General features: G+C 46.0%; 1 protein-coding gene across 3 annotated transcripts in view; it reads right to left on the bottom strand.

The window, feature by feature from the left end:
- The window catches only part of LOC147663549 (E3 ubiquitin-protein ligase RNF170-like), a 275,354-nt gene extending 259,526 nt beyond the window's left edge, over positions 1 to 15,828 (bottom strand). Inside the window, exons 1-2 of one of the 3 annotated variants that reach the window (XR_015305298.1) lie at positions 15,593 to 15,741; positions 6,912 to 7,070 (exon numbers count right to left, since the gene is read on the bottom strand). Coding sequence is in view for 1 of the 3 variants with exons in the window: in XM_086950370.1 (XP_086806496.1) it covers positions 6,912 to 7,048 (137 nt within the window). In the remaining 2 variants the exon portion in view is untranslated. Of the gene's footprint in view, positions 1 to 6,911; positions 7,071 to 15,592 lie in introns of all 3 variants that reach the window. The other 2 variants (XR_015305297.1, XM_086950370.1) reach the window with 2 other exon arrangements.
- Between the last annotated feature and the right edge of the window lie 2,565 nt (positions 15,829 to 18,393).

The following is an 18,393-nucleotide window of genomic DNA, read 5'->3' as shown; positions in this document are numbered from 1 at the left end:
AGCCGGTATACCGCCCCAGGTGGGGAAGTGGAAGAAAATCTAGATTGGTGCATGTACAGAGAAAAGTCAGTCTACATAGCGAGGGGATGCCCTGGGAAGTGGATTAAGGTTTGGGGAGCGTGGAACCTGTATAGAGGCAACATCTGTCTCCCACCAAGCTGTCAGACGGTCTCAGAAACTCTTGATACCCCTTGAATTGACTCATGTAATATTTGTGAATTATCTTGAAAAATGTGAATTGGCTCTGTGATAGACGTAGCAACCAACTTGTATTTAATTTGCCGTGATTTGGTCGAATTGTTTAATAAAGAGAAATATAAAAAATAAAAAAATACATGCAACTGAGGATCTGGCTCTCTGCCCCTGAGATCTGTGCTGCGGCTGCGCGCCCCTTCACCCTATTTGAAAAACTGGTGCAGGCTTTTGAGGGCACTCGGGGACTGATCTCCAAAATCAGATGCTACAACACTCAACCCCGTTGCTCACCCACCACTACCAGACTGGCAGGATGCAACCCCGGGAAGACTCTCTCCCAAACAGTGGACAAACTTTGGCAAGACATCCCCAAAACATACCGCAGCCTTGCCGCCCGCGAAACCGCATACAAGCTAATGCTCCAATGGTACTATACGCCTTCCCGCCTTGCTATCTTATACTACCGCACAGTCTCCAGTCTCTGCTGGCGGTGTTAGGAGGAGGAAGGCACTCTGTATCACATATGGTGGTCATGCCAGGTGATAGCCACCTTTTAGAAGGAGGTCCTGGAACACATTAAGGGCATCGTGGGGTACCCGATCCCACTTTTGCAGCACATGGCAGTCTTAGGTACACACCCCTCTACCCTGGCAGCAATGACCAGGACTGGGCCCTTATCAACCATTTACTCCTAGCACCGCAACAGCTCATTGCCTGCACATGGAAACAAACCTCACCCCCCTCTGTAGCTCAGTGGTTCAACAGAGTGTGGTCCATACTGGCAATGGAGAGACGCTCCCATAATATAGCAAACACTGAAAAGAAATTCCAAGCATTCTGGCAGCCACTGATTTTCTATTTATGCGCATAGAATTCACTTACTTTAGCCCCCCCAAAGCTAAGGGCCCTGCAGCTTTTCCTAAGCAATTGAATGGTGCCTATGCCCGGGCTTCATGGATAGGCCCGGATACTACGGATGTCGACCACTAACCCCCACATGTTTACTGCCTGGGACACGCAAGACACCCCTTACCATACACCACGACCTGCACAGTTTCTACTTCATCGTTGTTGTTTTTTTTCCTTTCCTAATGCCACCCTGGCTTCGAAACCAGTCAGTGCATCTGACATAGCGGGGCAATAACTACAGCAAGGGTCGCTTAGGGACGGACGCGCCGTGGGGGCATGTCCACACTCCCCGACCCCACTCATTTGGTTGCACCTACCTGGGGCCCTACTACAGCCTGTTTAGTCTCTGTGCAATGTTTAACTTTACACAGCCATCGCGAAGTGGTTGTAGGCGGCTTGCTGTATATTCACATGCTGGTTACACTGGTGTTCATGTAAGCATCTATGCTGCCAGGCCGACCAGGGTTGTAGGCGCCATGTTGTGTTTACCATCGATTGCCTTCAATGAAGGTTACTGAAAAATCCCAAAAAATAAGTGCAAAGGGCTGCAAGTAGCTAAATGTGCCTTGTGGTCTCTATAGAGTTAACACAGTGAATGGGTAAAAAAAGATATTAATGTGAGAAGCACCACATACCTGAGCTAGAACACTGAATATCAAAATGTTGAGGTAGAGACGACAGTTTTTGGACACGCTAATGAAAACCAGCAACGCTAACTAAATGTTATAATTTCATCGTTTTAGTTTGCAAAATACAAAAATAAACTTCAAAGATTTGATCTAGTTGCATTTGAACAAGAGTAATCTACTCTTTGAAAAGTATGATTGCGTGTGGAATAACAAAACCCCTCACTAAAATTAATTATTTGAAAATTATTCAGGCACAAAGGCACACTATCTGCTAACTACCGTAACTGGTAATCTATAGGGTAAGAGAAGTTGAGTGCAGGAATTTACAGCCGGATAAGGATGGTGAAAAACGTGAAGGAATTAGCCACCTGTTTGCTAAATATCAAGACAAGCATTGGCATAGCCAATAGGTCTCGCCTTTGAGACCTTATAAGTATTTTGTCATGTAGCACGCAGTTTCACTTTCATTTGTCAGGCTCTTAAAGCTGGTTTGTTTCCTCGCAGACTGCATGTTACAACGGCCTCCAAAATATGATTTTGCGTCGCTGCTCAAAGTTAACACATTGTCTGCTGGTTTAGCTTAAATACATTGTATTACAACAAGCAGATTGGAAGAAATGCCACAATTTGAACCATATACGCACTGGCCAAGAGTGGTGGCATGGTATTCATTACATTTATCGAGGGAGTGAAGGGTTAGTAGCCCATTCTGAGCTTGGCTCCTTCCGAGTCATGTCTGCTCACCACACTGGAGAATGATCATAAACTGCATATCACACAGTGAGCATCTTTATATATCGTTGTAATTACTGCTCTACTGCTGAGAAGAAAGCTTATTTGGAGCAAATGCAATCAATATATATTCACAATTAGATCACTAAAGTGGAAACGTGTTCTCACTAGAGCAGACTGTAACTTGCTTCAGAAAGCACCCCCGAGTCCCTCGAGGGTCACACACCAGATTTATCACTGTACAGCAGTGGGGCAGTTAGTGGTGCTATCTCACTGAATGAATGGGTTTACCCCATGTTCGTCTTGGGGATAAAATACCCTGGTTTACAACTACTGCACATGTAGATATGGCACAGTGTAACCCATCCATGCAGGGGATAATAAGCTGTTTACTACATCATCGAGGGAACGGGGGGCTGCTACTTGCGTATTGTCACCAATGACAATAAATGACAATACACGCTGTGTATCTTCATATAACATTGTATGTTACATATGACCGACTGACAGAGGGGGGGGTGGGGTATAAGTGGCCTCTTTCGTACCGGGCACCGCTCCTGCACCAGATAGACTTGCAGGTGCAATCTGAAGGGTTTACTATTTTCCCTCCCAAACCCTGCATGTTGTACGATGCACTCTACTTGTATGTAAACAAAACAAAACACACAGAAAAAGACAGACACATCCGACTGAAGGAAAAAGGCACCTGGGATGCAAACTGAGACCCCTCTCCTTCTAAAATTATATAAACAAAAAGTCAAACAAGAGGAGCATGCGGGTAGGCTCCCGGGGCCGAAGCTTTACATACACAACAGGGAGGGAGGTGGGGGTGTGTGAAGCAGGCACCAAAGCACGTCCGCTCGCTCCCGCAGGCCAAATGCCGTGGGAGTGAACATTACAGATAGTAACCTGAGGATGAGGAATGCAGCTGCCACCCTGCGCGCCGTTGCTCGCTCCCGAGAGCATAACGCCATGGGAGTGAACATTAAAAACACGGTGGGACAAGCGCGCGCCTTTAGCCATTTGCGTGCTTTCATTATTGAAAGACACACGCAAAAGCCAATCCAATGTGTGGGAGGAGTTAGACCCACACATAGTAAATACAAGAAGCCTCGTAGAGCAGCGCATGCGCACTGGCTCAGACTCGACCTAATAAAAAAGATCTCAGCTTGAGCCAAAACATTTTATGTTTAGAACTTTCTGCTCTTGCCAAAGCGTGTATTAAACATAATTATCGCTACAACTACATATATGAGTTTTTTCCAGCAAAAAGGTTGCATTGTGTGCAGGTGTTTTCGAACCAAACAGCTCATATTTTGTTACAAAAAAATTTCAACTGCAGTTCCAGCAGAATTAACGCAAATTCTATCAAGACATAACACTGTATTGATCAGGCCTCAAAAACAGTAAAGAAATAAATGTTAAAAATACGGAAATTCAGGCAATGGTGCTTTTCTGGGATTGTAGAAGCTACCTGAGCTCTCTCTACAATCGCTAAGAGACCTGCAGGTGATTACGCGCTATATAAGCTACAATTAACATAGCATAACATGACACGCACTATATTTTAACTGAGTACCCTGTCCACTAAGCCCTAAGGCACTTAGCCTTTCTAGAAGAGTTATTTAGGGAATGTACTTGGGTCTTCCTCAGAATTTAGGAGTGGGCCACAACTGGATTTAGTCCATTGAGTGGGTTGAAAATGCATAAAAAAATAAAAAAGGTTGAACCTAATTAGGCTTTCACGATGAGGCATTAGTAAAGGGGCACCTAGCAACCTTACAGTATTAGGGCTGCTGGTGAGATAGACTTGAGCAGGCAGTCAAACCTTAAAATAGGTTTGCTTTCAAAGGGATCTTGTGTAGGTAGAAGCAGCTGTTGCGGGTTGAAGTGAAATTGTTGTGAAAGCACTAACCCAACCATAGCTGGCAGTATATGTGTAGTGGCAACTGTGTGGCTGTTTGCTGGTGGAATGTGGGGCTGTTGGCTGGCGGAATGTGGAGCTGTTGGCTGGCAGAATGTGGGGCTGTTGGCTGGTGGAATGTGTGGCTGTTGGCTGGTGGAATGTGTGGCTGTTGGCTGGTGGAATGTGTGGCTGTTGGCCGAAAGAATGTGTGGCTGTTGGCTGGAAGAATGTGTGGCTGTTGGCCGAAAGAATGTGTGGCTGTTGGCTGGAAGAATGTGTGGCTGTTGGCTCGAGGAAGGTGTGTATTGGCTTGCTAAATGTAGTTTCTATAATAAGTTGGCTGATAAATGGTAGTGTGATTGGTGTATCAATCCTGTTGACCCATGAATGTGATGGTCCCTTGAACGCCAGCGGTTTATTGATGCAAGTGTGGTGTGTGTTTGGTATGTGGCAGGCGGTATGAATTGCTTGTGCAGCGTTCACGAAAGACATTTAAATGGACAGTAAAGTGGTTGGTGTCTTTGCGACTCACTAAGACTATGTTTTGCGTTCAATATTCCGATACGGTTATTAATATTGATTCTTTGACACGAATACTACTGGTAGTACCAAAACTAACTGGTATGAATTTATGCTCGAGTTGTGGATATGCATTTGTATCCCAACATATTTTTAAAAACTGAACATCCAAAAGGTGTCTTGATGGTGTAACGTGCATTGATTCTATTCACTTATTCACATTGCCCTGCAAAATGCAAACTTTCCCACATGATTAAAATCACATTACTGACATTTCTGTAACAGACACTTTCAGAATCTGGGTCTATTCACAAAATTCCTAGTACCAAGTGCTTTAACCCTTGTTCTTATAAAGATACTAATAACACACGTGTGTAGCTTGGTGTAATGCCTGTGACACAGACTCCTAAAACACAAAGTAGAGCTATTTGCAATTAGAGGAACTGCTTATTTGGGCCAGAGCTCAAGTAGCCTCCCAGGGTAACCTACCAGACTCTCACATTTTTGAAAACTGATCACTCTGGAGAATCTAGGGTGGTGTGCCTTGTGTGAATCCTACTATGTCACCTTTTTACACTGAAAACCGACCCATGTTTACAAATTAGTTACCTGCGGATTTTGGGCCCTAGTTCAGCTGGCATCTAGGACAAACCACTAAACTTGCACATTTCGGGAAACTAGATACCTGGGAGAGTCCAGGGTGGTTTGACTCTCAGGAAATTTTACCCAGAAGCCTTTCCAATCACACCAACCTTGACCCTCCCAGGTATCTAGTTTTCAAAAATGTCCGGGTCTGGTAGGATTTCCCAAGTGCCAGCTGAGCTAGAGCCCAAAAACCACAGCTACCCAAATTGCAAACATATGTTGGTTTTCAGTGTAAAAGATTACGCTTACATCTTACATTTTGACCCACGCACACAAGTGAGGTATAATTTTTTATCGGAAAGGGAGGGACCCTGGGTGATAAGAAATTTGAGGCTTCCCCAGATTCCAGACCTTTCGGTCCCAGAAATATGAGGAAAATGTGTCTTTTTACCCAAAGTTTGAGGTTTTCAACCGCTTCTTGGTAAAATTACCTGGTGAGAGCCATGCAAGTCACACCACATTGTCACAAGTCGTTTATTTTTTCTACTTATTTTCATGTTTTTTCATCTCAAAAGTTAGGTTTCTGGGAAAACCTTTTTAGATTTACATAAATGACCCTTTGCTGAATTCACAATGTAGTGTATTTTTTTAGAAACATATAGCTTTCAGGCATCACTCATGAGTTGCATACCTGTTTCTAGCACAACCTGGAATTAGATTGAAAGCAAAAGAAATTGGCAAAATAGTCTACCTCTTACAATGGTAAAATAGTTTTTGGATTATTTAGCTATATGTGTTTCTAAAACCTGGGAAGATTGTGATTCTAGCAGGGCAAACTTTTTGTTAATTTTATTTTTTGAGGGGGGGGCAGACACTTTCTTTTGCAGCACTTTTTCCCATTTCTCCCAAAAAGCTCAAAATGTATCTGTTGTTGATGTTGGGGAAGCATGGGGCAATTTAGCGTGGATACCTTATATGTAAAAACATTTATGGAGGCGTAAGCAAGAAGTAAACCAAAATTTAAAATCAAAATGGCTCAGCACTGGAGGGTGGATCAGTCTCAACAGTTAAGGGGTTAAACAATAATCAGGCTATTAACCTAAAAAAAATATTTGAACGTGTAGTGTGAAAACAGTAGAGCACTGGCAAAGTCATGTAGGAGCATTGCCTGCTAGAAATAACTACGTTTTGATGGGACAGTATTTAAGAAAATTAGTTAAAATCCATCTCCCTACCTAAACCAAACACTGCAATACTTTTTTGAGAAGCTATTACTTGCTGATGCACCAAGTTGGTGCTGAGTATTTAAGACACAGTTGTATAGCAGCACATTGCAGGTGATAACACGTTCCTCCACTAAGTTTTCACTTGATCATCATAAACGGCATTCCTTAATATAGAGAAAAACAACTCTATATGTCTACATGACATCTCACCTTAACAGAAGGTACACTACTGCAGCAATGAAAGAAATACTAAGAACAACAGTCACCAGCACTTGGTCACTTATGCCTTCGATAAATGACTCCTCGTTTAGTTTCAAACTTCGAACTTCTTCAGGATGTTCTGCCATTCCAGGCTTCAAACATCAAGCTCTAAAAAGAAAGAAAGCAAATAATAATCAGAAATAAAAGTAAGCTGAAATATAGTGAAAGCACAACAATGTGACAATCATCAAGTAGCAATGCCTGCATATATTACCCTTACATTGCTATACTGATTGTTAGAAATGGTATCTCTGGTCGGCTAAGGCTTGCGCCAAAGTCAGGCAGAGACCACCACTCTAGTCAGGGCGAGGGAGTTACATGCCAAGATAACCCCTGCTCACCCCCTTGGTAGCTTGGCACAAGCAGTCAGGCTTACCCCAGAGGCAATGTGTAAATATATAAAAATAGCCTTTGTATTACCATAAACACATTAGATCATAATCACACATATACACTGTGCCAACTGGCACTGGGCAGTATTTACAGGGGATTATATACACATGACAGGGCCACATGGACCACTGTCAGAATCAGTACTTAGTAGAAATAGTAGATGTAGAACATAGAATAACTGAAGCACAAATTAATACTTGTAGAGCACAACCAGTAACTACTGGTAAAAGGTAGGAACACACTACGCAATACTAATCACCTTATGAGAGAAATTAGCCTGTCATATGATGTCCACTAGTTCTAGTGGGCACCTTGCACCAGTCTAATTGACCCTTATTGATGGTGGTTGTAAAGTCAACCTTATAGAAAGCTATCCTAGTGGTAGCATGGACCAGCAGTCATCAGGCTAAGACTTCAGAGAGCATGTGAAGCTAGTTGTTTTACCAATTATAATCCCTTGAATACCAAATCAAAGGACACCACACAAGGTATATATCAAATTGTGACGGGGTGAAGCGGTCGGACTCAGAGGAGAGCCTGAATATGAACCTCTCCTCTCTCTTTGTGCAGCAAGGTGGGCGTGGAGTAACGAGAACCCGACTGCGTTCAGAAGCAACGAGGAAGCTGAACACTGTTTCTTTAACTGGGCTGACTTTGACCCAGTATCCGCCCCCTCTGATGACGTGGATTGCCTGGAGGACGGAAAAGACGCAAGGAAAGAGGAACCGGTGTGTTCTACACCTGGAGGCGACGGAGAATCGAGAACGAGGCGGATCGAGGAGAAGAACAAGAGCGGGTTGCAGAGAGAGCTGCTAAGCCAGGAGGCCAACGACAAGGCGAATCCCCGAGCCACACTAAAAGGGAAGTGTGGCTTAGTCAGGTACGGGCTCGCATCGCGGCGTGGGCGGGAAGGAGGGGGCCAGACCCACCTTAATTCACCAGTCTCACGTTGCCTACACTCCCTCCCCTGAGCACTTTTCGTCACTCGAGAGTCATGCCAGTGAGCACCGTGTGTTTCCCTACTCCCTTTTCCCTGTACTGTAAATGGAAGAGCACCTAAACTTAATCGGGGTATTTCCTTTTCTGGGCATCCCTGCACCTGCCATATTGGAGTGGAGTAGAGGAAGTCCAGACAGACGGAAGCTTCGCAGATCCCCGGAGAAAAAGGAAGCAGAATTGACCCTACCATATTATAGAAGCACTATAAGAAAGAAAAGGGTGTTGAAAATAATAAAACCCAGTCTCACCCCACTAACTGTTCCCGTGAGTTTCTCTGAACGGCCACACAAATATATATGTATTAATTCTAAACACAACCCCTCTGCACTCTCTATGAGGTCAGAGGTAAAAGCACAATACAAGTTATTTAATTAGCATACGATAAGTTGCACAAATACAGTTTTGCCCTAGGGGCCTCGCAAACCATATACTAAAATAGTGGTATAAGAACCACGTCTGGAATAACAAGTGATGCGTGGTTAATGGCAGCGGGCAAGTGATGCGTGCCTCAGGGCAGGGGGCACTAAAGTGTGATGTGAACAAATGCGTGAGGGCAGGGGGCACTAAAGTGTGATGTGAACAAATGCGTGTGCCTCGCGCTGAAGCTTTAAACAAAGAGCGGCCGGGAAACTGAAAGCCATGAATAATTAGGGGAGGAGACACGCTGGGAGAAGCCCTTTGATGTGGTAGCGGCCGTGGGGAGGGAGGCTGATGCGCGTGCTTGTTTGGTCATGTGATTCACGTGAACTTAAACAAAACTGCAGGAGAAAGCCCTTGGTTTGACGAGGATTTTGGCTACTTGAATTCTCACTCCCTCAATGCGCTTGCGCGCATTGTAGGTCACGAGACCTAAAAAGTAGGCCTAGGGAATCGCTGGGGCTACTCTAAACAACCAAAGGTTAGGCAGTAGGAGGCCCACGGGAGACGCGTGCAGTGTCTATACACACCCGCGAGTTACCATTGACTTTCTATGGGAAACGAAGAAGTTACAAAGTTACTGTTTAAGGGCATTTCCGGATGGACTACAACCAAATCCCTTTAGACTAGGACACTTTGAGAGTCAAGACCCACGGGAGCACTGGAGTACTCGTGTTACCTCACCAGGGAAGCCGGGTGCATAGGTGCCTTTTGATGTCGGGTTTTGTTGTCGTTTTCAATGAAGATCTGCAAAGAAGTGCTGCAGGCCACCAGAGGAAAAATTTCTGGGTGGATCCACGGGTGAATCGAAGATCTGAAGAACCTGAAAGCAGAAGGGACAGAGTCTGGGTCACTAGCCAGTGACCAGGAAGGAACCAGACGATGTTCTCAGATGAAGAGGTGAAGCTTGTCTCTGCAGCCACGAGGTCCAGGAGGTGTCGACCAGGAGCTGGATTCGAGCTGTCCCACGAAGGATCTAGTTGACTGCGGTCTCGGTATCCAGATTGGACCCAACAAGCCTTGGCAAACGCAATCCACGCAGGAGATGAAGATTGGCTTTGGTGCAGACCAGCAAGGTCTGGGCGCTTCTCCTTTGCAGGGAAGCTGGAGCAAGCCTGGAGCAACCAGGAAAGCAAGTTAGTTTGTAAAGAAAGTCTTCAGGGGGCTCACTAGCCAGCGGTCTGGGAACCGGGAAGACGCGTCGGGCTGAAATGCAAAAGCGGGCCCCACCGACACTCGTGGAGTGTGGAGGGCTGAGCTTCGGTGAAAATGTGGCTCGGGTCTGGGGCTTCTCGTACCCCAATGCACAACTGCAAGTTACCCCGGGAGTCGATGCAGTTAGCAAAATGCAGGATGTCCAGGAGTTCCGGTCCCACGTCTCTCGTGCCCGCGAATGGTCTCAGCTTTGCTGGGATCGTCGAGCAGGGTCAGAGATGTCTGGAAGTCCGTGTCCTGTGTCGCAGAGTCTTCGAGTTCCGGCGGGAGCTTCGACAATGCAGACCGGCAAGTTACTGGAGGTGCCTGTTTGCACAGGGTGGTCACTCCTTGACCACAAGGGAGATGTCTTCCATCTTCCAGTCGAAATGGTATGTCGAAGGTCCAGGATATGTCTTTCACAGATTCGTTCAGGTTATTCTGAAGTCTTAGGGACACAGCTCCTATACTTATACAAAGTTTAGGGGTGGGATTACCTGGGAGGTCCCTCCTATGGGTGGACCTGAGAAGGGGGTGGTTACACCCCTTTCAATTTGTCCAGTTTCGCGCCAGAGCGGGGCTGGAGTGCCCCAGCAACTGGTTTGAACCGGGCTATGCATGGAACACCTAGTGTGCCCCAGGCAGTGTCTGGACAAGCATATGCTGAATGCAGCCCTCCCTGCCAATATACACTACAGCATGTCTGGGGAGGTGCCAGCACCTCCCTGGACAGGAAACCTATTGTCCAGGCCTCCCCTGACTGAGTTTCGTTCAGCAGCAGGAGGTCAGACTCGTGTATAGCAGCAGCATCTATTTTGTGATGCTGAGGCTCTGTTTAACTTTAACCGGGTTTACCAGTAACTACATGTCTTCTCCCTCTAGAAGGGTGGAATGCTACCCCCGCCGCAAGGACTGGAGGGGGGGTAGTATTCCAAAGTGTTTGACACCTTACACGACATGTTTCGATAAAGCCAAAACAAAATTAGCATTAACCGCGAGGATTATAATGCACTTAAAGAGTATATGGTATGGCTATATCATAGAACAGCTATAAGGAGATGGTTCTAAAAGCTACAGAGGGGCTCGGCTCATGCTAGGGCACCCTCTCACATAAAACCAAGCACTCTGCCTCCAGGATTGATAAAGTAAGGCCATTGGAGTGACATAGGTTACTATGTGTCTATATATAAGGTAGATATAGGTATACTACATCTAAGTAAGGGGAGATTACACCACCTTACCCAGGCTGTGTGAACAGACCTGTGGTGTCAGTTTGGAGGGCCAGCCAGGGGTGGTATAATACATGCTGCAGCCCCTGGTAGGCCTTGGATGCACCTATGCCTTGGGTACCCATGGTACACTATACAGGGACTCACAAAGATGACCCAATACATATCTGGTATGTACCTAAAGTACATGGTATCAATTTAGAGAGAGAACAGCTAGGCTTTGGTCTTGATTAGCAGGGCCACAGCCAGTCTAAAGTCGAAAAAAACTGAAAATCACAGCAAAAAGTGGGGGTGACCCTACCCTCCTACACTTTAGGCATAGGTCACGCAGTGAAACATAAACTTACTAACATAATCACACTAGGAAAAACAACCTCCTAATCATGAAAACACATTTAGAGGTCTAAAATAGGGTGCATACATACATTAGGCCATAGGCATAAAACATATTAGACCTGAAACACAGGATGCAATCACTTTGCGCCAGAATCCCTTTAGATTCTGACCCCAGGCTAACTGTCCTTCCATGGGAATCAAATGCCCTTTGTCCAACAGTGTCAGGGCGCGTTGCCTAGGCAACGAAGGTGACAGGTGCACAATCTGCGAAGGCCTAAACGTGGCAGCTGCCCACTACTTGCTGGGCAGCTGTGAAATCACCAAGAGGGGCAGGGGCATTCACTGTGCCCCATGTAGCATTACTGTGCAATGTTGCAGCTGCACTCTATCACACGGGGCAGCTGGGGGAATTAGGCCAACAAACAAGCACTGGCACTACAGTGCCTCTGGGCCCCGCTCTGGGGCTCCTTACACCAATTAGGCCCAACGTTGCAGCTGCCCACTGCCAGGCATGGCAGCTGTAGAAGAAATTAGCCTTGGCACCACCGTGCCCCTGAACCCTCACTGGGGCCCTCCGAATAAATTAGGGGCACCGTTGCAGCTGCCCGCTGATAAGTGGGGCAGCTGGTAACAAAAAATGGCACTGGTACTGCGGGTCGTCAGAGCCCCTCCCTGGGACTCTATACCACAGAAAAGAACTGCTAAAACGTTGCAGCGGTCGGCAACTGCGGAGCTGCTGTGAATCCCCCTCTCCTTTGGGACTTCCAACTATCCAGCCTCCTGATCGGCCCCACTCACCGGTGCTTCCAGAACTCCTCCGGCGGTATGATGAGGTCGTCTCGGCTCCCTCCTCTTCAGGGCTGCAACACTCGGGCGGCCATAGGCTGTATGCGGGGCTCTCCTCACCACATGGAAGCCCCGCTTCGCTTCCCACTTGGGGCTGCCTTTCTCCCTTTGCCCGGCCCGCCTTCCTGGGACCGGGACTGCACAGGGAGGCCTGCGAGCCTGGGCACAGCCTCCTCCCGGTCGGGGGAAGCGGAAATGGAGCCCGTGAGGCTCCTCGCCCCGCCCACCGTCAGGCGCGGGCGCCGGATTTGGTTCCTTTCTGCCTTTTCTGCCGTCGTGACAAGACGGGTGGGCCCCCGCTTGTCGATAAATCCCTCAATGCAGGGTGGGCACCCGTGGAGAATGCTACTACGGGGCAGGCTCCCGAAAAAAAAAATAATAAAAGCGGCAATTATGTGGGGTGGGCACCTTCTCTGCACCATACGTAAAAAGTCACCACAAATGCAGCAGGCAATGCGGGGTGGGCTCCTGCGCCGTAAATACGCTCCGAACATCACCATAAAATGCAGGGTAGGCACCCGCTCAATAGGGGAACAAAGGCAGGGGGATCCCCACGCCGGGGAATCCCTCTGGAAAGTGATTGCAGCTCTGTGCTGCAGTAGAAAACAGAAGCGCTGCTCCTCTTGGCAAAACAACAAAACTCTCCTAAGGAAAGTGAAGGCCCAGTGCTTCCCATGCGCTTTAGCAAAATCCAAAGAAAGTTTTGTGGAAGGAAGGGGGGCAAAGGCAGGGCCAAGGCAGGCCAGCTCACAGGGCCCTCCAACAGGGAGGCAGTCCCCAGTGGCGGTTCCACCTGACACCCAGCAGCACCAGCCCCCTCAAGTCAGGAACAAGAGAATATTTTACATGGGGTCACAGCCCTTTCTTATACACACATTTCCTTTGTCACAAACTGTAGGGACAGGGTAGAACCAGTTACAACTGGTTCTGGAGCACTTTGTTTTGCTCAGCCCCTCTTCCTATTCACAGGACAGGCTAGAGACATCAGACGCACCACAGGGGGCGGAGCCAGCATTGTGTAGGGAAGGCACAGCCCTGTTCAGGTCCCAGGTGCAACTCCTCCCTCCCGTCTACATGCAGATCTCCCTATCCACCGGTGGGAAGACTCATCCTGGCTCCTGGAGCCAGGCACACCAGCCAGCCCCTGTCAATCACAAGCCAGACAGGCAATTCACCTTCACTGTACACAGAAATGCCAACTTCTAAAAAAAATGGCACTTCCACACTAAATCACATTCAATCTGCACACACCATTGCGCAGCATTTATTCTCACAAGTTTGCACATACCAAACTCGCCCCTGCACTCCTCTCACACCAGGAATTACCATGGAGACATATATCCCCCATGCATTCCTATGGGAGGGCAGGCCAATCTCACCACACGCATGCAGACTGCGCACGCACTTTACACTGGGACACAGTGCTAAAGTGCGCAGAAGTCCAAAACAACTAACATCAGATCACATTAAAAAGTTTAGGGGTGAACCTGCCAAAAGGGCTAAGTCCAACACTGATTATGTGAGTAACTGATGTTTTAACAGTCTGAGCATTTCTTGATGATAGGACAATGAGGTCCTTTTGCACACAATACAGTTAAAAATAAATAGCACATATGCAAAACGTTTATCATTGCAATGTCATTCAAAAGACATATCAAAAGGCAGGGAGGTCTCCTTAAAAATCCAATTAGGGACAAGGAGCAATGTATGGAAAATGAAAAAAGTCCCTACTCTTCTAGAGTTTAGAAAAAATCTACACTTGACGTTTACAAACCCCTTAATATCATAACCACATATCCAATAGATCACCACAATAGACACAAACTTAAAAAATATACAATAATATTTAGACAATTGTACAATTTATTTGATAAAATTAATACATTCATAGTGCCATTTAAAACAGTAAAGAATTAAATAAAATCACAGACATTTATTATCTTGGTTAAAAATCAACTGTATATATTCACAGAAATCTGATTATGTTTGTTAAAAACAGTGACAACTTTGTCGTTTTTAACAAACATAATCAAATTTCTGTGAATATATACAGTTGATTTTTAACAAAGATAATACATTTCTGTGATTTTATTTAATTCTTTACTGTTTTAAATGGCACTAAAATGTATGAATTTTATCAAATAAATTGTACAATTGTCTAAATATTATTTTATATTATTTTTTAAGTTTGTGTCTATTGTGGTGATCTATTGGATATGTGGTTATGATATTAAGGGGTTTGTAAACGTCAAGTGTAGATTTGTTCTAAGCTCTATAAGAGTAGGGACTTTAGTCATTTTCCATTCAAAAGACAGAACCACCCAAGACTTACAGACGTACACGTAAACTAGGCGTTTTTTATTACAGCAAGGCTCATGTGACACTTCTGTCTTTGCATTTATTAAGATAATGTTTTCATTTGGGATTACAAATCCAGGGTATATTAAAATATATTTGAGCTAGATTTCTGGGAAGCTTGCGAGGTACTACTACAAGGAACAAAGTCCTGCCCTAAATCTGCAAACTAAATATGCACGGTTTGTTATGGACAGAAGTGGATATCAATTTGAAAGCAGAAAGAACGGCTAAAAGGGGGGTTTGAGGAAGATTTACTAAATAGGTTAAATGAATTTTAAATTATGGCAGATATGGTTTAGCAGCAATGTCTTTCTTTACAGCTTGGTGGATTGGCGTGTAAACAGTAGTTTCTATGTGGAAAGTATTTCCGCAATCTAAATATTCCACTGACTTTAGTTAATATGCAAATGCAATACTTTTGAAAATTACTGGTTTCTTTTGAAATCAAATAAGAGCCAATGCAGGATTTATTAGGCACAGATCCAGCAAGTAAAAGGCTCAGTCTTTCTACTACAGTCAGTCATGCAGGATTGTGTGCCAATAAAATACTTTTAGTACACAGGATATGTTAGTATCCCCGTTTATGGGCCTTTGGGTAAGCCATCTCCTTCAGTTTCGATAAACCACTTAAAACCTTTTAAGTAAATGGCGCATTTCACACAATGAATCTGTGAAGAGAAGCAGTGGTGGATGTCACCATAATTTCTCCCGAAACTACTCCAAAACAGACCACTGGGTCGGCTCTGTCAGCTTCAATTTGTTGACTAGTCCACCGCTAGTGTTCTTCGCTGCATTGCCAAGCTCTTCGATGAGCTCTTTATGTGGGATACACTCATGTAAAGGCGCGTGACACTTTACCTTCCTGGATCCCGGCTGCACCGGTGCTAGCCTAGGAGGCGGCTCCTCGCTATATTCTTTCGTGCAGTTCTGACTTCCTCACAGCGATCTATCTTCCTAGCCCCTGCTCCTCGCGAACAGGAGTGTCTGCTGTCCGCTTCTCTCGGAATAATCAGACCGTGCAGCAGCACACCGAGCCAAGCTGAGCTGCTTTGACCGTTCACCAGCCTCTCGCGTTTGTCTTTACTTTTAGGGAGGCCTGGGACGTGGGTGTTACGTATAGCACTTCCTTCAACCGTTCCTCCGCGGGTATCTGAATACAAACGTGCCGTATTATTGCCTGATATCTGTGGAAATATTGGGGCAGCGATAGGCCATTTATAGGGTGGCTGGCTGAAGGCATGTTTTTGTTTACCAGCTGAATATCTTGTAGCATACCTACGACCTACCCTAAAATGAAGCGAAACGCATATACTGCAGGAGGATGGTGAGCACTAAATGGCTCAGCGTGCAGCTGCTCTGGTCTGATATTTAGACGGAGGCGGGCTTCAGCCACTCCTGTCAGTTGAGTGGCAGGTGCTGGGAAATGCGCTCTGTGACGAAAGAAGGGCTGAACCTAGGGGAGCCTATTGCGAGGGAGGAGTCCACCCAATACCGGAAGAGTCTGAACTCGGCTGGGAAACGCCTCTTGGGACAGAGTCGATGCACGCTGGGGATCCAGTGAAATCCAGGCAAGCACAGTGTCATGCGCCGTTACGTGAGAGGATCTCATACGCACTCAGCTCCTCGGGGAGACTACACCTGCAGAATAAACACATCTCTAGAGCGGTATATGAGGATGGCCAGAGCATCACATCTATGTTGTGTAACGTTGCTTTGAGAGAAGAGTCTGGATAAAGTGGTTAAAATTATACACGACACTGCTGCCAAGGTCGGGCTACTTATAAGCAGAAGGGAATTATGCGATTTTACGGCCGCAGATTTCTCTGCATATTTATGTATTTTCCACATTTGATACATAATCTGTAGATTTCAACCAACAAGAAGGTTTTGTACTGAGCAAGCTACGCTCCATCGGCTGCATTTGCATATACTAGTATCCTGTTTCATACCCATTAATCAAGCTGCGAGGCTGAGGCTACTTAAAAACATTTCAATTAGTAGACTTTACATTCAGGCCCCTTACATCTTGTGGCTCCGGTGCCACTACACTGGCTGCACTATTGATACCGGCGACTCCGATTTATGATACTTTTTAAGCATGAACGCTGACTTTCTGGGCACCATGTTCATTCAGGCTAATGTCGACTGCAACCTGCCTTATGTCTGAGCATGGAGAGGCGGCTATTCTGAGAAGTACCTGTTTTACTCACTGATTTATTCCTCTTGGCAGCACTCAGTGATGAGAGAGCAGGTGAGGAAGGGGAGTTACTTTGTGGGATGGCCTCAATCTACAATGGTGTGTGCTTTTGGTGGGTCTGTAAACTCAATTACTTATCAGGCAGCACTATAGGAGGGAGAGCCAAAGACTCAACAGACTGCTCCCAGGCCGGGCAACAACGTACCCCTCGTCGCTGGCCAATCGTACAAATATCTAGGTGTCCACCTGGACTCTAGACGCAACCTCTCAAAACAGCGTCGAGAGATCTCAGTCAAAGCCACAACCTTAGCGGTGTCACTAGGCAAGCTCTCTAAAAAACTCTCAGGTCCAACTTTAATGCCTCTTTTAGAAGTAATGTGAGCTAAAATTGGCCCCACTTTATCATACGGCATGGAAACCTTCAGGGGTAAATTGAACACCGCTTTGATCACCGCATGACCAAAATCTATAAAAAGGTCCCCCAGTTACCAAGGTCTGCATCTGCTGCTCAAATAAGACTTGACCTGGGGCTACTAAACTACGATGCCTCAGAGATTGGGGTATACCTGAACCTCTGCCACAAACTGAGGCAGGCGGACCCAGGCAAACTGGAATCCTTGGTCTGGTTAGAAATCTCCCAGAATAACTCAGGTGGAACGTTTGGTCGCCTCTTCAAGGACGCAATTCAGCAAATCTTAGCAAGTGAACTATGGGCGCTCAACCCCGGTCAGACAGCTTTTAAAATGGGTATTAAAAAATGTGTGAAAATGAAATCTCTTATCATGGACAAAGCACACTTTTCAAAACGCAGCCACGCTTGTGCCCTTTTAAACTCATACAGCCGGTTAGTCCCTGCCTCTTACTTGGCCTGCACATACACGTATCTTAAACACAGTTTTATCGCTATCAGAATGGGTAATTGGCGATTTCTGCAAGATCTACCTGTTGCGTAATCACGCCAGACGCTCCTGTTGTGTTTCCTTCTTGATGCCGCTAACGCCCAGCTCCCCTGTGAACTAGCTACTCAGCAAGGAATATAGAACACTTGCTAAATCTCTAGTCACCAAAGGAAAGGGGAAGTGGATTGAGAAAAAAACAACACTGGTCTGTCTTCATCCAGTCGCAGTTTCTCATTCAAGTGTTCAGGGCTGGTAATGGTTTGATAGCTTTTGCGTGACTCTGGAGTTATACAAACACATTAATGTAGCGAAAAGAGCCCAATATCTGGGTTCAGGGACCTGTCTCGTGTGGTGGCTAACTTCCAGATACTATCTTAAGTGTAGCCCAACAAGAAAGAAAAAATGTCTTTCTTATAGTCCCCTCACTCACCGGAGTTTCCTCACGGTGACATGCTTCATCATTGGGGTCCTCCCAGTTCTCTACGAAAAGGGGCGTGCTACGACTTGCGAGCTACGTAGGAGCACTGTAGTAGTGAAGGACTATGTGTGGTGTAGGGAATGTG

This window comes from Lissotriton vulgaris, unplaced genomic scaffold, assembly GCF_964263255.1.
Source record: "Lissotriton vulgaris unplaced genomic scaffold, aLisVul1.2 SCAFFOLD_1632, whole genome shotgun sequence".
Classification (NCBI taxonomy): Eukaryota; Metazoa; Chordata; class Amphibia; order Caudata; family Salamandridae; genus Lissotriton; species Lissotriton vulgaris.
Note: the sequence above shows the minus strand (reverse complement) of the source record. Positions and strands in the feature narration are given on the sequence as shown.